This window comes from Mercenaria mercenaria, chromosome 2 (genome assembly GCF_021730395.1).
Source record: "Mercenaria mercenaria strain notata chromosome 2, MADL_Memer_1, whole genome shotgun sequence".
Classification (NCBI taxonomy): domain Eukaryota; kingdom Metazoa; phylum Mollusca; class Bivalvia; order Venerida; family Veneridae; genus Mercenaria; species Mercenaria mercenaria.
In genome coordinates, this window is record NC_069362.1 from 19,003,195 (window position 1) to 19,026,794 (window position 23,600).

Genomic DNA, 23,600 nt, shown 5'->3' on the forward strand with positions numbered 1-23,600 from the left:
TTAAGATAAATAGAAATCTTATTTTATCATTTTCATTTATTTTCGTAGACTGACGCAGTCACGAACTTTCAAAAAATATAAAAGTGTACTTACAGCGCCGAGAATTTAATCTATAAGCAAATCCTTTGGAAGTGATAAAAAACTATCTATTATCTTGTAATTTTGTCATTTTTAAATGGAACAAAGGCTTAAATAAATGATTTTAGACAAGATTTACCACATGAAGATTTCTGTAGGTTTTGCACTAACAAAGATATATACAAAATATAAAATTATCAAAATGATTTTTAATAGGATATATAATTTCTCATTAGTAGTTTAAATATAATTATTAACGAAAGTTTGACAACGTTTTTCATATGTATGTTTATATTCTCACACTCAAAAGATAAAATAGAAAACAATAGATGTAATTTACAATCAGATTTCACTTTTGGCCCATATTTAATCATTTTGAACTAATACAGTTAGATCAGTATAACAGGTTTCCCCAGTGAGCTCAATGAGCCTTCTGAAAGTGATTTTGTTTTTAAAGAAAACCTCTTTTTACTGGCGGGGCGTATTTTTATGCCGACTTTTTGATTTCTTAGTTATGAAACACTTTCAATGAGTATTCGTTTAAGCCGTATTTCCTTTAAAATAATTTAATCGCCTATATTCAAGAAAATCTTCTTTTATGCTTAATGTTCTAATATTTTTCCCATGAATATATTATATAATTCACACGTTTTTGGTACTTCACAAGACAAACACTACTGCCTTCCATGATTTGAAAAATCTTTACCATATTCCAAAAGATAATAGGTAAGGGTAGATTTCACGGAAGTACAGAGCACCACAAACACAGCCTCAGAGCCACGCATTTGCAAAGTAGGCCCACAACAAAAAGAAGCTGTCACGGAAAAAAATATTATAGACGGGTTGCTTCAAAAATCCAACAAGTACATTTTAATTTTATGCAAAATATATTAAAAGTGGGAGGAAGGGGTATGGGGTAGAAAAGAGGGGGGGGGGGGAGTTGAAAGGGAAAGTGGAACAATGATGAATATTCAAAAGGGAATGCTACGTTCCCTAATCACAGTTACCCTTGAACGTAAATCACAGCAGCGTAGATACTCATGTACAAAAAAACACACACAGGCACATGCACACGCACACGCACACGCACGCGCACGCGCACGCGCACGCACACGCACGCACACGCACACACACAACTAACTTATATAGATAAACAGACAAGTTAGATATAACAACACTGTAGGGCACCTCCCAAGACACACAGACACACAAACGCACACACATAAGCAGGAAAAAACAACAATCGGGCACCGCCTCGGGATTCCGGCAGCCAAAATTAAGGTGGGCACGATAACTTACTCATAGTAAACGGGGAGGGGATGACAAAGCAAGGGAGCGCAAACGCAAGGGGAAGGGATAGAAAACAAGTTGAAAATAGGGGCACCAACATACACTGACTCAGGAGTTGCATGTAATAAAGTCTTGCCTACAGACCTGTCTTGCAACAGTTGTTATTAAAAGTGTGATAGACCTCAAGATAGGCATGATTTAAAGTATCAGCCATCTACAGTGCTATTGTTAACAAACTTAGTTTAGGTACAGCTGCCAGCCATTCAGCAAATAGACCATCCTGGGGCTAAGCTTTAAATTTTTCAGGAGGGTGTTCCATAGATGAATTGTGTCCAGTGTGTCCCCGTTTAGAATACGTATCATGTGGGAAACAGTGCTTTTGTGGTCATAATTGTTACAGACATAGTGAGCTGTTTATCAGTTCAATTTTCCTAGTTACGAGTTTTTGCAAGGGTATGTCAAACAGTTTGACAATATTCTAGTTCGGGCGGACATAGGTGTTAATAGCCTGTATATTCTTCTCTTATCGTTTGTCTTGACATTTCTTCTGAAGAAGCGGGGAGAATGTTTTGCGTGAAATGTAATATTGTAGTTTAGATCTTTAGACCTATCAACCACCCCTCTGTGTCTTTTGACGACTGCGACATACGACTTTAATCGCTGCCAGACAAATATATTCTTGCCTTTATGATTTCGTATAATAGCTTTAAGCATAATATGGTAGTATATACCAGCACACAGAAAAATGATGCATGCAGTCTCTCAAATGCATATATATATTTCTTTCTGTAATATCAACTTAGATTTCACACGATGGTATATTTGTTTCCTTATAATTTGAAATATTTGTAGTCAAGTCCCGTTGAAATATTATTGCATATTTTACGAACAATTGATTTATTTTATATTCGTTAATCCTCATAGTATTTTAAAATGAATAAATTTATAATTGATTAGAATATGCGTTTAGTGATAATTTTTCGTTTGTACTATACCGAGCTAGTTATTGGTCATTGAATTGTTGCAAGAAAATTATAAGCTTTAGTTAGTTCTAACAAAGAGATTATTTTTTTAAACGAATTTGACTTGTCATCCACAGCGGAATTTATTAAATAGAAATAATCTAAATATATATGTCATTGAAATATTTGATACCAGTTGTCCTATATTTATGACCTTATTTCTATTCCTTAGATAATTTCTTTCTAGAAAAACCTGTTAGACAGACTTACAAACAATACAAATTGAACACGAAAATGTTATACTTCTTCTCAATATTCCAATAACAGCTGTCCAAACCTTGATGTTTTTATGCCCCCGAAGGGAGGCATATAGTTTTTGAACCGTCTGTCAGTCTGTCGGTCTGTCCGCAATTTTCGTGTCCGGTCCATATCTTTGTCATCGATGGATGGATTTTCAAATAACTTGGCATGAATGTGTACCACAGTACGACGACGTGTCGCGCGCAAGACCCAGGTCCGTAGCTCAAAGGTCAAGGTCACACTTAGACATTTAAGGAAAGTGCATTGATGGGCGTGTCCGGTCCATATCTTTGTCATCGATGGATGGATTTTCAAATAACTTGGCATTAATGTGTACCACAGTAAGACGACATGTCGCGCGCAAGACCCAGGTCCGTAGCTCAAAGGTCAAGGTCACACTTAGACGTTAAAGGATAGTGCATTGATGGGCGTGTCCGGCCCATATCTTTGTCATCGATGGATGGATTTTCAAATAACTTGGCATGAATGTGTACCACAGTAAGACGACGTGTCGTGCGCAAGACCCAGGTTCGTAGCTCAAAGGTCAAGGTCACACTTAGACGTTAAAGGATAGTGCATTGATGGGCGTGTTCGGTCCATATCTTTGTCATCGATGGATGGATTTTCAAATAACTTGGCATGAATGTGTACCACAGTAAGACGACGTGTCACACACAAGACCTAGGTCCGTTGCTCAAAGGTTAAGGTCACACTTAGACGTTAAAGGTCATTTTTCATGATAGTGCATTGATGGGCATGTCCGGTCCATATCTTTGTCATTCATGCATGGATTTTAAAATAACTATGCATGAATGTGTGACACAGTAAGACGACGTGTCGCGCGCAAGACCCAGCTCCGTAGGTCAAAGGTCCTAAACTCTAACATCGGCCATAACTATTCATTCAAACTGCCATCGGGGGCATATGTCATCCTATGGAGACAGCTCTTGTTGTTGATTACTTTACTATGATATTCTATCTATCGATGAGCTGGCGTATCTTGACAAGATTTCAGGATGATAGGCTGGTAAAAATATCAAAGATCACCCGACCTCAGAATAAGTTTTTTTCACAAAATTCTGTAATAACGAAATGTGTATGTCTGCTTTTATTACTAGTTTCTTGAAATGTTGCTGTTGTTTGATATAGATGATGAACTTTGCAATAAAATCTAATAAGCTGCAGATATCTCTTTCTGTTTGTTGCATTGATTTATGACAACTTTAGTTCCAGTGATATTTGCTTTAGTTATCTTTAACTAAACTTGTTAACAAATTTATGTTACGTTTGTGATTTCTGGAATAACTAGATAAAACAGTTTACTGGCAAACTTTTGTACAACTTAGTTAGGTCCATATTTTGAAAACAAAATTTTAAACAGCACCGAATCATAGAAAGAAAGAATTGTTTTACAAGACATTTGAACAGCATGTAAAAATGTATATAATGCTGTAAAGCGGTTGTAAACTTACTGATACATACATTGAATTTCGGAAAAGAACTTGCATAAAGGGGCCACACTATCCAATTGTTCAGCACTTTTAAGAACACTTTTTTCAAACAACTGTTATTAACCTCGTTTTGATGCATTTGCAATATGGACCCTAAATATTCATCCTTGTTCCACTTTCCCCTTCAACTCCCCCCCCCCCCCCCCACCACCCAACACTTTTTCTGCCCCCTACCCCTTCCTTTCCCTTTTTCTATATTTTGCATATAGTATAAAATTAAAATGTACTTGTTGGATTTTTGAAGCAACACGTCTTCCCCTACCTGTTATCTATGTTGAAATTTCACAAAACACTATGTAGTAGGTAGTTTTCAGAATTTTTTTACAAATGACATTCATTTTTAAGCGGGACAACTTTTTGAGAATATTTTAAGAAGCCAGTCTTACGGGACAGTTCGGTAGAACATGTATTGGGCAGTTAAACTTTTGGTAAAATTGTGTTCGTTTACCAAATATTTCTGTGGTTTGGTGATATACAGTTAAACCATAATTATGAAAGGCAATTCATTCGGACAGTGAAATGCTTTATAATTTGTCAGGCACACGAATATGCTTGTACAAGAACTTTACATATTATTTCCTCACTAGTCTAAATCATAATATAGTGAAATAATATGTATATGTCAGTGTGCTTGTTCCTGAAATATATATCCATGTTTAAAGAGATCCGCACATTATACGCTGATTTTAAGACATTATTTTGGAATCGTTTAGTGTGTCAAACGTTTTAATGCAATAGTTTACTTTTAGAAACATAGTTTTACTTAATTTACTCACGGGTTGCCATTAATTCATAAAATTGTTACCATTAATTCGTAAAACGACTTTCATATCCATATACCGAGTCCAGGCTTTATTCTACGTTATCCGGATAAATGTTTCCGGTTATCAAACATGCAGAACTACCTTAACGAACTTTATTTTATAGAATTTATGACCGTTTTTTCCATTTGTCTTTAAAAAGAACTAGACTTTGCTGCACAAAGTTTTTGTGGTTCAGAACATTTTGAATATGATAAGTACAGCTTTTTGAAACCCTCAAAATTATCTAGATTAATTGGTTTATCATTTCCACTCTAGTTTTCTTTATGCATCGGTGTCAGATGTCTGTCATTTGTATACAATTTAATTTTACCTGGATTCTACCGCCGATAGTGACTTATTTCATGCATAGACGGGATTCCTTTTACCTTAATTTTGTTGTTAAGTACTTTGCGTCTCCACTCAAATTAATGTATATGTTTTTAACATTAACGTTGGATCCACAGTATATAGAGTCGTTTATAAAGTTATGTTCAGTCACAAACAAAGAAAAAAAGATAAGCTTGCAGGCGTTTAGAAATTTTGTTAGACGTCTTTTTTTTCTTGTTTCCCGTTTATATAAATACTATATGATGTTTGTACTATAGGTGTATTGATCTAGCATTATAAGTTACTTTATTTGCGTAAAATTTCAAAATGGATAAAAAGAAATAATAAAATTAAACAGTGGAAATTGTACGAAAGTGTATTGCTATCAAACACTTTACTTGAGATATTTACAGGACGTTTTCGAAGAACCTCAAATGCGCTTTAAGAGCGTGTCATGGTTACTTCGATGAGTTCGGTATTCTGTAGTGACTTGTGATATGCTACATATTTATGTCAGAATTTGTTAATGGTCATCGCATTGGAACATCACCTTCACTTTTCAGTTTTGTCGTAATTCCATAGCATTTGTCGCTTCACTGACTTTCCAACTTTAACTTTTTCTATGTTCAGGTAACAGGTACAAGTTGTGCCATATCGGTTCTATTTCCTTTTGGATAATTTGGTTTTTACTAAAGTAGTCAGTGCTTTGTCGTATTGTATACATGTTTTGGTCGCTTTCAGATTCGTTTGATATCTTATTCGGTTTTTGTTCTACCTGAGACATTTTCAGTTGAACCTGCCATTTTTTCTGAATACAATTTTTCTTCATCTCATTTTCTAATTCATTCGATCTAATGTTTCAAATGTTCGTTGATTTCAATCTTAAGCTGTGATTATAGACTGGGTGAAATTGATTTAAGCAGAAACGGAAAAAGCTTTTGGTCTTAAATCGTATCATAGTTCTTAGTAAAAATGAATTTAGTAGACATGAATGTTTAAAACTTTGGCATCTGTACCATGCCAAGTTAAAGTTACGGCCATATTTCCGAAGAAACTGTGAGATCTTTTACAGAGAGTCAATTACATTTTGTCTTAGAGACTTTTTAAGAATTCAAGTTTTATTTTTGTTTTATCATTTATTGTTCAAAACAATGATGTCAGAAATAGTTAGTAACTGCTGTACCACGGCCAGTAGCATTATTTATGATGCTATATTCCATCACGTATTAGATCTACCTACTACAGAATGAACATAAAGATTTTTGGTTATGATTTTTTCTTATTAAATGCTATGACATTATAATACTTGTTTGATATATTTTTGATTTACTGTAAAGAGTTTGTGTCGTTACGGCAAGTTTTAACAATCTGTGATGAGTAATCTAATTCAGATATAAAATATTTCAGAGATTTTGCAGTTCTCTCAAATATCACCATGTAGTATGGTAATTGCACATTACCCTTATTAACGGAACATTTATTGATTCATGTATAAGCGGGACAAAGACAAAATATCAAAATAGTTATTCTCTAACGAAACATATTTTGTAAACATTTATGAATACGACAGCTGCGAACGTGAATAACTTTCCATATACATCACATTATTATTCCAGTATCAATCCATTTGAGACGTTTGTAGCGCATCAAAGGATTCCCGCAAGGTGAATTCCTGACACACGCAATGGTAAAAGAACGTGATATATGAAAAACACATAAATACTTGTGTAAATATAAATATCAACACAAACCGTTACGAGTTATATATGCATGCTTTTAATGTTATTGCAAATGGCAGAGCATCAAGAGAAACAAACTTAGGGCCCTAGCAGCTCAGACATTATGGGGTTTAAAAATGTACGTGGTAGGATCATCAATCTGTATACCAAATACAGCTGAAGAAGTAGTTAATTAGTATTTAAACATATTTATTATGTCCAGCTGTCAGCTGCTTTTTTATTTATTCTTTTAATTTAGCAATTTCTTTGGGTTGTTGATTTGTTGGGGTTATTTTGATAAATAAAACAACAATCAAACAAGGAAGCGTAGCGTCCAACTTCGAAAATGCTGAACACCAAACATAAAATATGTCTCAAAGCAGTCTGTTTATAATCTATTTTCATAACTCTTTTTTCTATAATTTTACCAAATATAGTTGGAAAATTGCCATGATGAAGAATCGCATAAAGTTGGTAAATTACATCTCCATAAAAGTCTTTGACGCAAAATGTGTTTAGATTTCTGTTACATTTTAAGACCAACAGTGATAGAATTTATAGATTTTCCTTTTATGATAACTTTTATGCTGCTGTTGCCTAACGTTACAGCTGCGCATTGACACATTTTTACATATTACATAGAATGTTTAAACTTTTAATTATTTTTAAGCTGGTGATAACAGCTTTAAATACTTAGAACATATTCCAGCTTTCGTATATCAATATAATTATGAACGTTGTTGGCAAACATTGGGCTTAATGTTATTCTAACCGTAAGAAACTGCAGTCAAAGATAGTTTGTTGGTCAGTGACATGATATATGCTGTGAGCTGATATGCTTGAATTAACAGACGAAACGCCTGATATTTCTAAAAGGTCATTTGCTAGTTATCGTAATTTATAGCGATTGAATTCTATAAATTGATTATAAATCTATTGAAGAAATACATGTATACACCAAATACTTAAACATTATTCACTATGTTTTTTTTTTAATTTTAATTAACCAATTTCATTGGGTTGTTTCTGCCACTGTTTTTGTTGGGGCTTTTTAGATAAAAATATATCGTTTGATAAAAACTTAATGATAAAAAATGATGGTGACTTTCTCCTTGTAGCTGACAGGTGTTGTTGGTTGCTCTGACTGAGCTCCTAGCTTTGCCAGTTGGTCTGCCTCTTCATTCCCTGCAAATCTCTAATCGGATGGAATCCACTGGAGTGCTACTTTGCAGGTGATATCTAGGTTCTGCATTTTCCTGGCCAGCGGTGGGGCTTTATTTTTTATCAGAGCTTCCATGGAAGACAACGCATAAATGAGAAAGACGACTAAGGAGCTTTATTCTGCCGAGTCTTCACTCATTAAGACGGGCTTCCTGAGTGCTTCAGTCTCCGCCTTGTGAGTGCTGCAGTGATTTTTTGTGGCTGCATGTAGTGTTTCTCTCCTGCCAGATGGATATGGAATGAAATCTCTCACTCCTCCATCTTTGATGGCGCTCGTGGCCGATCCATCTGTATTGACATGAGTATATGTTTCCGGAGAATATTGATCATGGCTAGGGTGGGGCCCTTCCGAACACCTTCATCCTCTTGTTTCCCGCGGTCAAGATGAGAACAGCAAGTCTCACAGTTACTGAAGACAGATCATTTCCCTAGACGGTTTATTTGTTAAGGCTACAACAGTGTTGTAATAACATTTAAGAGTTCCTTTGAATAAAAGAGGGCACAGGTCTATAGTGGCTCCAAGTCTTTCTACTTTGATCATATGCAGAGTAATGACACGTTATTGTGGCTGTCTTAATTATCAAATATCTGTTCTCGTCTTGGCAATATTTAATTCATTTAATGTGGTCAACACACGTTCTAGACATTCCTTGATATTTAACCGCCTAATGCATATGACTTAGAATAAGCATAGTTTAATGTACTCAATGGAAAATACGGTCTGGTCTATTGACTTCATGACAACATAGAGCTTTTCTGAAGAAATAAAACATGTAGAGAGTAAACGTATTTTTGAAGTGATTCAACAACAACATACAAGATAAAACTGGAAGCCTTGTCACGCATATAGTAAGACACTATGTAAGCAAAATTGCATGTTTCATGCGCAGCAAATTCATTATTGTTTACAGTCTTGCAATATGGGAATGCGCAACTTAAGCTCTGTCTAAATCTGCACCTTAAGCTGGATTAAACAAATCGCCTCCATTCAGTTTCTTAAGCGCAAATATTTCTGTCAGTTTGTATAATTTTTGCAATCTGTTGGCCCGTTCTCTAATGAACCATCTACTCCGCCCTCAGGAATTCCGCTGTTTTGCACTAATTTTGACAGTTTCTTATCGAGATGCCATAAAGTGCATTTTTATTAAATGCTAAACTTCTTCGTGAACGGGTCATTTGAAAATTGCACGATTACATAGTCGTTACGGTTGCAAATTACATTTAAATGAGATAAATTGAATGAACCAGAGAAGCAGAGCCACGTGTTTCCAATATGCTACACACAGTATTACCTTGCAAATGATCTAGATTAATTGGTTTATCATTTCAAATGTGGCTGACTATCTCCGCGAGCCATCAGTGTCAAAAGAAGAAAATTTATCATTCTCCATGCAGTTTTCTTTTTTCAAGAAAGAATCGGCTTCTTTTTTACGTGTTTCATTCGACGTCGCCAGGAGGCGGTGTCGAGTATATGGGATACAATTTTATTTTGGACCCTGTAAAGATGGTAACGAATAGTTTCGGAATGATAAACTGAACACAGTGAATAGTTTGTTAAAGGACCCACGATATTGCACAATTGATTTTAGTGAATAAACAAAAAAATGGCAAAAAGAAAACATAAGAAATGTATGTAATGCAACTTATTATGTGATATAAAACAATGTTATCTGTCTTTCCTCTCCTTTTTTGTCGAGCAGAAAATATTTTTTTATTTACAATTTCGTCAAAATATTGATCCGATTTGTTGATAAGGGAGGTTACTCTGTAACTCAAGTTTTCTATTTCTGACCTTAGCATGACCTATTTACCTATCTAATTTTCTATAAATAGAACACCTCGCAGATATACCATACTGCAACGTGTGAATTGCGGACAAGGGAGCGTTCATGTATTTTACAATAATTAACCTTTCAGTAAACTTCGAGAGAATATTGAGAAATGAAAATACGGAAAATTACACTTTGCCTGCATAAAATTCCTTTAAAAAAACACAACGTATTAACAAATTAAATAAAGGAATCAATAAGCATATATATGTTGAAATGAACGTAGGAAGTGCCGCTGTTAACTTATTTTTAATCTTTTGTCTTATTTTCTTTGTTGATAGGTACAGTGATGTAATTTCAGAATGCGCACATTTTTGCAGATTCCTTTCACAGTTGTATATTTATTTAATTGTTATGGTTACCTTAACTTTGAAGCATGGGGTTTCCAAATTTGTGACCACATGTACAACTGCTCAGAATATTTCTAGATATTTTATAGACTCATCTTGATTCTAACCTTTGCCATTTTTTTTTTTTTTTTTTTTTTTTTTGCTTATGCGTTATATACTTATTGTTTACAGATATTCACTGTCAACTAAGGTGTGCAAAAAAAGGGCCATCATTTGGCTGAATTTGTCAGTGACAAGTTAATGCTTCTTTAAAATGTGGTTAGATCGAAATATCAAAAGCCATGGGACCATAACTTATCAAAGCATCAGTGACTTTCAAATAGATTTTGTTGAATTTTTATTTTCATTAATTTTATATGACTAGTCAGTTGCTCTTGTTGTATTATATCTTGTTACTTGTTTCATTTTTCTTTTTTTTTTTTACTTTTATAGATAGTTTGTTTTTATATCTGTCCATTCCTGTCTAACTTAAAAAAAGATTTTCATCAAAACATTTTCTACACTTTGGCAGTGGGTTATTATGCTTGCTAAATTTCTTGTTATGTCAGATTTGAATCTAGACACTGACATATTCCTAGTAACCTTACGGTTCAACAAGGACTTCAAGTTTACCGTTCGTCCAAAAAAAATGAATTCTATGATATTCCAGAAGGTTATAAAAAAGATTCATGACATTTGCTTTGTGAATAGGAGCAATTTAGAGATTATTCATATATTTCTGTCAGTTTGTATAATTTTTGCAATCTGTTGGCCCGTTCTCTAATGAACCATCTACTCCGCCCTCAGGAATTCCGCTGTTTTGCACTAATTTTGACAGTTTCTTATCGAGATGCCATAAAGTGCATTTTTATTAAATGCTAAACTTCTTCGTGAACGGGTCATTTGAAAATTGCACGATTACATAGTCGTTACGGTTGCAAATTACATTTAAATGAGATAAATTGAATGAACCAGAGAAGCAGAGCCACGTGTTTCCAATATGCTACACACAGTATTACCTTGCAAATGATCTAGATTAATTGGTTTATCATTTCAAATGTGGCTGACTATCTCCGCGAGCCATCAGTGTCAAAAGAAGAAAATTTATCATTCTCCATGCAGTTTTCTTTTTTCAAGAAAGAATCGGCTTCTTTTTTACGTGTTTCATTCGACGTCGCCAGGAGGCGGTGTCGAGTATATGGGATACAATTTTATTTTGGACCCTGTAAAGATGGTAACGAATAGTTTCGGAATGATAAACTGAACACAGTGAATAGTTTGTTAAAGGACCCACGATATTGCACAATTGATTTTAGTGAATAAACAAAAAAATGGCAAAAAGAAAACATAAGAAATGTATGTAATGCAACTTATTATGTGATATAAAACAATGTTATCTGTCTTTCCTCTCCTTTTTTGTCGAGCAGAAAATATTTTTTTATTTACAATTTCGTCAAAATATTGATCCGATTTGTTGATAAGGGAGGTTACTCTGTAACTCAAGTTTTCTATTTCTGACCTTAGCATGACCTATTTACCTATCTAATTTTCTATAAATAGAACACCTCGCAGATATACCATACTGCAACGTGTGAATTGCGGACAAGGGAGCGTTCATGTATTTTACAATAATTAACCTTTCAGTAAACTTCGAGAGAATATTGAGAAATGAAAATAAGGAAAATTACACTTTGCCTGCATAAAATTCCTTTAAAAAAACACAACGTATTAACAAATTAAATAAAGGAATCAATAAGCATATATATGTTGAAATGAACGTAGGAAGTGCCGCTGTTAACTTATTTTTAATCTTTTGTCTTATTTTCTTTGTTGATAGGTACAGTGATGTAATTTCAGAATGCGCACATTTTTGCAGATTCCTTTCACAGTTGTATATTTATTTAATTGTTATGGTTACCTTAACTTTGAAGCATGGGGTTTCCAAATTTGTGACCACATGTACAACTGCTCAGAATATTTCTAGATATTTTATAGACTCATCTTGATTCTAACCTTTGCCATTTTTTTTTTTTTTTTTTTTTTTTGCTTATGCGTTATATACTTATTGTTTACAGATATTCACTGTCAACTAAGGTGTGCAAAAAAAGGGCCATCATTTGGCTGAATTTGTCAGTGACAAGTTAATGCTTCTTTAAAATGTGGTTAGATCGAAATATCAAAAGCCATGGGACCATAACTTATCAAAGCATCAGTGACTTTCAAATAGATTTTGTTGAATTTTTATTTTCATTAATTTTATATGACTAGTCAGTTGCTCTTGTTGTATTATATCTTGTTACTTGTTTCATTTTTCTTTTTTTTTTTTACTTTTATAGATAGTTTGTTTTTTATATCTGTCCATTCCTGTCTAACTTAAAAAAAGATTTTTATTAAAATATTTTCTACACTCTGACAATGTGTTATTATGCTTGCTAAATTTCTTGTTATATTAGATTTGAATCTAGACACTGACATATTCCTTGTAACCTTACGGTTCAACAAGGACTACAGGTTTACAGTTCGTCAAAAAAAATGAATTCTATGATATTCCAAAGGTATATAAGAAAGATTCATGACATTTGCTTTGTGAATAGGAGCAATTTAGAGATTATTCCTGTTAAATCATTCTTTTCTTGGACAAGATTTTTGGTTGTTTTGGCAACGGAAACTGTATAATCTGCATTCTGAGATCTATAATGTAGCTGACTAAGGTCCATGAAACTTCATCAGTGAATAGTAAACACTCATTACATTATATGATAATAAAAAAATAATGGTTTCTGTGAACCACAACTTTGAAATAATTATCTTTCAACATTTCCTCATTTCTCAACAAACAGCATTTCTGTGAAACTTCATACAAAAACTTTTCATAGGTGCTGACCTTAGTTGGTGAAATAATTACTTTAATTTTGTATGTAAAGGGCCACCTACTCGCAATGTTAATTTCATTGCAGGTAGATGATTTGTAATGCACGGTAATACTTTTCTATCATGCTTATTCTTCATGCTCTTAACAGTTTATCAAGGGAACGTTCATGTATTTTACAATAATTAATCTTTCAGTAAACTTCAGGAGAATATTGAGAAACGAAAATACGGAAAATTACACTTTGCCTGCATAAAATTCCTTGGAAAAAAACACAACATATTAACAAATTAAATAAAGGAATCAATAAGCATATATGTTGAAATGAACGTAGGAAGTGCCGCTGTTAACTTATTTTTAATCTTTTGACTTATTTTCTTTGTTGATAGTTACAGTGATGTAATTTCAGAATGCGCACATTTTTGCAGATTCCTTTTACAGTTGTACATCTTGTATATTTATTTAATTGTTATGGTTACCTTAACTTTAAAGCATGGAGTTTCCAATTTGTGACCACATGTACAACTGGTCAGACTATTTCTAGATATTTTATAGACTCATCTTGATTCTAACCTTTGACTTTTTTTTTGCTTATGTGTCATATACTTATTGTTTACAGATATTCACTGTCAACTAAGGTGTGCAAAAAAAGGGCCATCATTTGGCTGAATTTGTCAGTGACAAGTTAATGCTTCTTTAAAATGTGGTTAGATCGAAATATCAAAAGCCATGGGACCATAACTTATCAAAGCATCAGTGACTTTCAAATAGATTTCCTTGTTGAATTTTTATTTTCATTAATTTTATATGACTAGTCAGTTGCTCTTGTTGTATTATATCTTGTTACTTGTTTCATTTTTCTTTTTTTTTTTTACTTTTATAGATAGTTTGTTTTTATATCTGTCCATTCCTGTCTAACTTAAAAAAAGATTTTCATCAAAACATTTTCTACACTTTGGCAGTGGGTTATTATGCTTGCTAAATTTCTTGTTATGTCAGATTTGAATCTAGACACTGACATATTCCTAGTAACCTTACGGTTCAACAAGGACTTCAAGTTTACCGTTCGTCCAAAAAAAATGAATTCTATGATATTCCAGAAGGTTATAAAAAAGATTCATGACATTTGCTTTGTGAATAGGAGCAATTTAGAGATTATTCATGTTATATCATTCTTTTCTTGGACAAGATTTTTGGTTGTTTCGGCAACGGAAACTGTATAATCTGCATTCTGAAATCTATATTGTAGCTGACTAAGGTCCATGAAACTTCATCAGTGAATAGAAAACACTCATTACATTACATTATATGATAATAAAAAAATAATGGTTTCTGTGAACCACAATTTTGAAATAATTATCTTTCAACATTTCCTCATTTCTCAAGAAACTGCATTTCTGTGAAACTTCATACACATGCTCCTGCATATAAGAACTTTTCATAGGTGCTGACCTTAGTTGGTGAAATAATTACTTTAATTTTGTATGTAAAGGGGCCACCTACTCGCAATGTCAATTTCATTGCAGGTAGAGGATTTGTAATGCGTGGTAATACTTTTCTATCATGCTTATTCTTCATGCTCTTAACAGTTTATATCATATATTGTATTATGTGCTAATGTTGATAATTTTTAACCAGTCAGACTTACCAAATTAATAATTAGGTGATTTCTCATATTGCAATAAATGTACTGCAGACACAACACTTGGCGGCGTCTTTGGTGCTTGCATCAATGAATTTGCTTGTTCAGTCTTGATTGGAAATTTCTCTTTGTCCTGCATGCAGTATTATTTTGTAATAAATAGTCTTCACAACATGTTTCCAAGTTTTGGTATCAACTGACAGTCATACAGAAGAGTAGAGTTCAATCAGTTATAGAATGCGATATTAATTATATGTTATATATACAAAAATGCTTAAAAGCATGCTAATTACAAATATCAATGAAAAACGTATCCTCGTGCCTCTTTAACTCGTAAGCAAGTAGGGAATAAAATACTAGTACTGGAATTATAAAATATTTCGTTTCATCAGTTTCGGTATTTCTATGCGGAATATTAAAGAGTTCTAACGCTTGAAACACCTATATTTTACCTCAAAACTAGTTTCTTTTTCAGTTAAATGTTGACCTATTTGAGATTGTATTTACGTCATTCACAGTCATTTGTATAGAGTTTCTGTCTTCCATTTTTCATTTGGAAGGAAAAGAATAGTGCCATAGTTCGACTGAAATAAATTTGTGTGGTGCGAATGTAAATCCAAAAGATAATTCTTTCTTGGACGACAAGGGATTCTGATGAGCTCTAGTCTATCATTTATGTGGCTGATCAGAAAACTTGTAGTGACCTCTTGTTGCTTCTCGGCAGTTTTTTAAGGAAAACTGTATTAAATATTATTTTTCAAAAACATTTCTATCAACACCTGTACTGACTTATATGTTTATGTTTTTATTTTTCAGGACCTCAGGGACCTAAGGGTGATCGGGTAAGTTTTGTTTATATGTTACCTAAGTAAAGATATAAATTAGCATTAAAGTGCACTTTATAGCTGTTAGTATTTTTTTCAAAGTCAAGCTAGCTATGATTTGCGCAGCTTCAGTCTCATATTTTGTGTAATGGGCACACCTCCAAATCTAGTAAATACGAGAAAAAAGTGAAAAAGAAAGCAAATATAGTGATTCAGGATCTATGCAGTATTCAATACAAAACAAACTCTGTTAAAAAATGTAGATAAACAATCACGCAGAAAATGTTTGCATATAATAGAAGAAATTTAGTTTTTCGTTACAATCAGTAATGATGTATAGATTTTACTCTGCTTTAAAATTGGTGGTGCGTACATCTGGAGGCAAGCCCCTTTAGTTCTACAAGCTTTAGTTGTTGTTCAGATTTTGGTGTCATAATACCAGGATGTTCAGTTAATTACATTTTTCATGTGGTATCTACGGTCCCAGACTATGTTTTAACCACACGCGTTATTTTCCCGCGCTTTAGATCTGCAACATTCATTAGAACCCATTAAAAACAAAGTGCTACATAAAATTCAATGTCTTTCATTATAATGATAGACACCTGATTTGGGTTATGCCAGAAAAAAATATGTTAACATAAGTACCACTTATGTTTTACTTCTGTTTTATTGATGTTTTTATGTTCGTTTGTGCTAATTTTTCTGCTAGACACTCATGTTTACGCTGGAAATAATTCTCTACTAAATTGTTCCTTCTCTTATGTGTAATAACTCACAAAGAAAAGCATAAATTGGGGGAGAGTCATTATAATGATTATGATTAAGTGCTCCTTCGTTATCACTCAAGTATAGAAATATACTATTTCATGTTCATAAGCAACGACAGGAGATAGGTTTTTTGATAGCTGCTCTTCTACTTTTCTGGACCTGCTAAGTATTATTTGGTTTACCTTTTCGCCCACTGCAAATTATTTATATTGATAATTTGCAGTTGGCGGAAAATTATCACTATAAATAATTTGTAGTATGCTGAATGAGCTGCCATTTTGATATGCAAGAAAAGCTATACACGTGAAGTCATGAGAAATGACTAAACCTAAATAATCGTTATCATTATTATATATTAGTTGGAATATGTTATATAGATGAGATAACTTTTAGCTTGAATTATTTAATAATGCGGGTAACGTGCACCGAGAGTATATAAAATAGAAACAGTTTGAAAACCTCAGGTGGAACCTGCAGTTTATTGTTATTTACCGCCAAAACTATTCTACAAATAAAATTAACTTTTAATATCAATATCAGCATCTAAGAACTTTCTTATCAATAATTCTTTTGAGATAAGTCGAACTAAACAGTAGGCTACGTTTTGGCTTATATCATACATGATTTGTGTTCGAACTTATTCTAATATTTCATATTATTTCTTATTAATATTACTTACCTTCGTTTGGCAAATGAAATTTTAATTGTATTATGTAATAATAAACTAAAATTGTAAAGTTCAAGCATTTGAGAGGTGACAGTCAATGCCCAGTCTGGTATTTTTACTGCTTACTTGTTCTGATATTTATTATTGTGTTGAACTGATTTCAGGGTGCACAGGGAGATGTTGGTTTTCCGGTATAGATGCTTTTTTTCGGAACAGCGTTTGTACCTGATGTGTATTCCTTTTATATAACGCTTCTGCTTCTTTTCTTTAATTGGTGGTTTGGTGATATATCAAAATTAGGCTGTTGCATTGTTTCACAATTGTTGCAGTTTTTCGCTCTTAGTACTAGGAGTAGATTGCCAGTTGTCATTGGAATCTTACCTTAGTCAAATGAGCCATGCCATGAGAAAAACAACGTAGTGCGTTTGCGACCAGCATGGATCCAGACCAGCCTGCGCATCCGCGCAGTCTGGTCAGGATCCATGCTGTGCTGTTCGCTAACAGTTTCTTTAATTGTAATAGACTTTAAAAGTGAACAGCATGGATCCTGACCAGAAATCGCGGATTCGCAGGCTGATCTGGATCCATGCTGGTCGCAAATGCACTATGTTGGTTTTCTCATGGTGCGGCTCAAATACCTTTTTTATTAACCAAGTTTAGTCTGTCATAATTTCCTGTAGTCGCTTATATATACTTGGGAACGGTCTTTAACTTCTTAGAGAACTGAAATTGCTTAATTTGGGCCAAAAGCATATGTTTTTCAATCAATTCTCAGTGTCATTCTATTCCTTCGCTCATGTAAGAGTTTGTGGTCCCCATAAAGTATCTATTTCTTTTACATATTAATACACAGCGATTAATAGTACATAGCGAAATCATTTTGTTTGTTATTCAGTCAATTTTTTTGTTAATATTAGTTCCAGTCTTATCTAAATGTTCATTTCAAGACAGCCATTTAAACCACATAATGCTTGAAGTTGGTGAAAACATAAATTTCACAGTGTGTTTCATTGCCTTTGGAGAATGTGGTTTCAATAAAACATTTTGTTAATTGTTAGCGAGAATTAACATTCATTTTGAATTTGTGGTATTTGAAACGGCATACTAAGCACTTGAAAGTGAAAATAAGACCGAATCATTTGCAATTTACCTACATGAAGTTTGTCTCTTTTTTCGTATATGATTTCAGTTATTCTGCTATTCTGCTATTCTGCTAAATTCACACAAATGGTTTCATTGTATTTTTTGGTCAGGTAATATCTCAACATTACTCAGATAACTACACTGAACAAAATAGCTAAGTGCCTCGAATTTCAACGACTACTTAACGAATATCTGAGTTAGGAAATAAAATAAAGCTTTCAGAGAATATAAATTAACAAACAAAATATCATTTTAGGAAATAAAAGTAAGACAATTTTGGTTAAATACATTGCATAATGTCAAAACAGTTCTTTGCGCATGCACACAAACTTGTATACCAATCTCACCGTCGTCATTTACAGCAATCCAAACGACTGTCTATCCATTTATTCTTGTCCAAACCAAACTCTTTCATTTTCATTAATAGGACTGTGAAAAAACATGTAACAATGACTATATATAGCATGACGGCATAAATGGTTCATGACTCAGTTAGGTATGCATACCTTAACTCTGTCATTTATCGAATAGTCTTCAAAATAATTAAGTTTGGACCTACTCAATGTTCAGCATTTAAGTCCGTCTTTGAACAATATATTTAAATATGTTTGGTTCAAACGGTGGCCATAACGTTGTGATCTGGCAGACGGTACAAAAGACAGGTATACAGATGCAGATCTGAGGTCACATTTAGTGTTCAAAACTAAATGAGGCCTTAATTCATGTCGACTCAAAGACAATGATCTTTGAAATACCTGGCGTACGATTTGTTACAATAAAGTCCAAGGTACTGAACCTGCAAGACCAGAGACATACTAGGGGAGCTCCCATTTCATGTTCAAAACATAATTCTCAAAATGTATCTGGGTAGATTAAGTTGCCGGTCTTATTTTCGTTGTTTGTCCATTGGATGCTAAGTGAAGTCTCAAGATAAACAAATAAATTGACTGAAATGAAATGTTCTGTAAACAATGATTAAATCTTCTATAAATCGCTATGTATTCATACATAGACGGCAAAACGCTTTTTTTATTTTGACCATTGAAATACATTAGGAGTGAGTGACCAGGCAGCAATACGAGTTTCTGCTTACTTTTTCAACTGGTGAATTTCGGCAAACACGGAGGCATTAATGAAATCAAAAATTGAAAGAAAACACGTCGTGTAATTACATTTTCGTCATATGATTTTTCAGGGACTAAAAGGTTCGAAGGGTAACAGGGGTAAAAAGGTAATTCTGAGCATGATATGTATGGAAATGAAATGAAAAGGGAGTGTCGCCATGTGTGTGCAAAAAACGACACATTAGATTAAATAGATAGTGTTTGTGTATGCGGTTACAAATCAATTACCAACAGTGCTAGAATATAGTCTTTTTATATACAACATCTCAGGAAGATTTTACTTTAAACACTGATACATTAAAGATCGTTTTGCATAAACTGTGGCAGAATCAATGATCTTTGAAAATGTTATGGGGCGCACAGGACCTTCGAGACCAGATTTCTCTCTCCTATAACAGTAAATTCAAACATTTAGGAAATACAAGAATGAATGATGTTTGTAATCCTTTTCCCTGTTTTTATCTTAAAAATGTAATTGAAAGTTGTATACAAATTTCATTTACAGGGTGTGAAGGGAGAACGTGGGTACCCGGGATTTCCGGTTAGTTGTATGCCCCATGTTGTCACAAATACATCTATTTGCTAATAACTACCAGTCTTTATTCCAGGCATGACAGCATCATTAAATAATAGGTCCTGTGGACTAGAACATGTAATGTTTGATTAACTTTTCAACTGCATACATATGAAAACATCTATATTTTATTTTATTGGAGGAAATAGCATGAGTGTCACGTTTTATTGGAGGAAATAACATGTATGTCACGACAATCTCAAAATAACTAGCTGAATATTTTGGCGGGTTCTGGCTAATTGAAAAGGGAAATTAAATATCGCAAAACACGTATCATTTCGTTGACTTAGATATTTATCGTTAAACTTTCGTAAGTTTCTATCTGGAATTTCATATGAAAACAGATATTTGAAATGTTTGATTAATTAAATTTGTTCACTGTATTATTAGCTTTAGCAAGTACTATTAATTACTGTATTTCCCTGGGCCATCAGTTACAAATGCAGCAATAAACAGTACACATTTAAGCTAACAACACAGCGAGCAATTTAACTTATCCATGAATCTGAAAAACATCAGTACTATCGAATGCTGTATTTCCATGTGAAGAGTACTAGATATATTACCTAAACTTTTAAATTATGATAAACGATTAAAAAATAACCTTGGTTGCTTATATATAACATTTAAGACCAAATATTGTAAGTCTTGATTTGATCATTTTGAAGCATTTTTGTTAAGGATTTTTTGAAACTTCTTATTTTATTTCCATGTTTTTTACCAATTATTTCTGGATTACTGTGGGAAGAATTTATCTCAATGCAAAAACTTTGTCAAATACAATGATTATTGTATGACACCAGAACATGTTTAAAGTCTAATGAAATAAATTCAGGTCCACAATTTTAGCTGAAACTTAGATGTAATGTTATTTTGTACCATATCACACTTCACATATAAAAACAAGAAAAAACTCTTCAGTATTTACCGTGAAATTTCACATTACAATGAAATGACTTATCATTAAGTTTTTAACCATACAGTTACTTAGTGTTCCTTTTAACTTATGTCAAATATGTGTACAGGATAATGCAGAGTATAATTATCAGTTGTGTCAAGTACTATGTCTACCCTGGGTCATCAGTTACAAATACAGCAATCAACAGTACACGTTAATGCTAACAATACAGCGAGCAATTTAACTTAACCTGAAATATGAAACATCTGTTTTCAGAATAAAATAAAACGACCAATATCTCTTCGCCAAACTTTGTACAGCGTTTTGATTAATACAGATATTATATATAATTATTTAATTATTCCAATGCCTTGTGTATTGTTTAAAATGTGAATCCAACAGTGCCTCAATTAAACGTGGCCAGTTAAACGCCCGAAACACGATTCAGCAGGACATGATGTTTATTATGGGATATTTTCTAATATATATGTGTATTCCACATACAACTTAACTCTAGCACTTTATAACTAGATATCCAAAAAGAAACTGATTTTATTAACCAATAATTAAGAATAAAGAATTTTTAAAATAAAGAATGTCTTCAAGGAACAAATGGAAATAGAGAGAAAAAACTATAACAACTTGATTTATGTGAATATGTTGAGATTTTAACGCGTGTATATGTACGTGTACGTGTAGTAAATTTAGTACATAGTGATAAGCGTCTGCTCTAAAACTGTCCTTAGAGTTAACTAAACATGCATATACACTGCTTCAAAATTCATTTTTTAAGATTTTAAGAGTGGTATTGTAAATATGGTTAAAATACGTCTAAACTTTGACACCAAATGCGTTTAATAAATTTTATACTAAATGTCCTACACATACACATACCTACACGAGTCTGAAAGTGGAATTTTGCACTAAGCTAAATGTCGGTTTCTTTTTGGATAGGCATACCTTATGTGTATATACATATATAGAATCCCAGAATACCTCTGTCATCTGATAATGCTAATTACTTGATTCTTTTCCTGTATACAATTCATTATTCACCTAAATGCACTGAATTCTTACCCTGTTCACAAATACAAATATAACCAAAATTTAATCAAACATAATACATTTTCCTTCTTTTTTACAACAGCATGTCCTAACTTATATTTGACGTTTATAGTCGTTATCATAATACATAAACATCTGATCTGATAATATTAAACTGTAATCTTTTATTTCTCTTTTTTTTAGGACAAAGCATATAAGCAAAGTTTTTGAATTACATCACTAATTTTTTATATCTAAAAGTTTAAGTAAGCTAAATTTATTTCATTGGTTAAAATAGTGTGTATTGGCTGATACTGTATTACTGACATGATTGTTTTAGATATAAAACATCTTTCTTTTTTTCATTTCAGGGCCCAATAGGTTTAAAAGGTTCGATGGTAAGTTTATCGGACATCACTTTATTGTTTTAATTTGAAGAAAAGATATAACAGGAAACAATAATTCGAGAATTTAGAGCAATGCGCATAAATCTATATAACACTGGTTCGCAAAATATTTTGGACTTTGACATAATACAGTTTGACAATGTAACGATGCGTAATTTTCAGATTTTCAATTTTTTAAATATTTATCTTTATGCAGCTTCCTGAATTATGTTTACTTGATCATTTTACATGTGAATTTCACAAACTTTAATTATGTTATTAAAGTTAGAAATGTAATTTTAAATAAATTCTATAAGAAGAGGGATAGAATGTAAAGAAGGAAACAATAACAGTCTCGATTTGATTGGGTCTGTTCACGATAGGTAATGAAATGTGCATACAATACTTCTAACGCCTTCTGGTACTGACATAAGCTGGACACATTCATTAATGAACTAGATGATCCAACAGCAAGAATGTAGTGACAAGACGGAGCCTGAGAGCCGAGTATATATGGTATCATGTATTGCTGATCAGTTGTTTCTGACAACTGCTTTTATATTTTCAGGGATTTCCAGGATTAAAAGGCGGTAAAGGAGATATGGTAAGTGCAACTCATTTAGTAGCCATGACAGTTTTAGGTGAATGTCATTGGTTGAAAATAATTATTGTTAAACACTCTGTAAGTAAAATAAACCAGATTATCAAAGTTCAAAAGTCAGAGACAGCGTCTGGTATGTACAGCGAAACCGTTTTAATAGAACTCTATATTAGGTTCTACTTTTCGGTCAAATAACTGTTATACTCGCTGAAATAACGACTTTGTCAATGCTTTTGTCAATGCTTTTGATTTTACAATGCAGCCAGCTTTTTCATTTGTAGAGAACGAAGGGTCTTGTGTTTTCGTTTGAAAAAGTTTTAGAAATGTTTCTCATTTCGTGTGAGATTCTAATTTAGTCATTCTCCACGATCAGGGACAATCCGGGAAAAAAGGAGAAAAAGGTGACCCCGGTCTACCAGGATATGATACCGTAGGACCAAAGGTAAACGAAATTTCTGTCTCTAAAATTTTTCATGCTTTTAAATACAAAACCGTTACGCGAAATACAGAAACGTCTAAAATATGATCAGGCATTATCTGATGATTATGGGTGAAATTGTAACAGGAATTGTTTAGGTAGTGGACCGGTATTGTCAGTTGAAAATGTCCATATGCAATATGTCTGGCCTTTGCTATACCGTAAACTTAATTCAAAGAAAACATGGTCTCCGTTTAAAACCGGAGAATGC

General features: G+C 33.1%; 1 protein-coding gene across 30 annotated transcripts in view; it reads left to right on the forward strand.

Moving 5' to 3' along the window:
* Window positions 1–23,600, forward strand: part of LOC123563419 (collagen alpha-1(XIII) chain-like) — a 90,718-nt gene that overhangs the window by 43,957 nt on the left and 23,161 nt on the right. For 22 of the 30 annotated variants that reach the window (XR_008368657.1, XR_008368661.1, XR_008368662.1 and 19 more), the window contains exons 3-9: window positions 14,764–14,784; window positions 15,696–15,721; window positions 19,480–19,515; window positions 19,914–19,949; window positions 22,296–22,322; window positions 22,879–22,914; window positions 23,285–23,353. Coding sequence is in view for 26 of the 30 variants with exons in the window: in XM_053531624.1 (XP_053387599.1) it covers window positions 14,764–14,784; window positions 15,696–15,721; window positions 19,480–19,515; window positions 19,914–19,949; window positions 22,296–22,322; window positions 22,879–22,914; window positions 23,285–23,353 (251 nt within the window). In the remaining 4 variants the exon portion in view is untranslated. Of the gene's footprint in view, window positions 1–13,323; window positions 13,347–14,763; window positions 14,785–15,695; window positions 15,722–17,305; window positions 17,333–19,479; window positions 19,516–19,913; window positions 19,950–22,295; window positions 22,323–22,878; window positions 22,915–23,284; window positions 23,354–23,600 lie in introns of those variants that run through there. The other 8 variants (XM_053531662.1, XM_053531556.1, XM_053531563.1 and 5 more) reach the window with 8 other exon arrangements.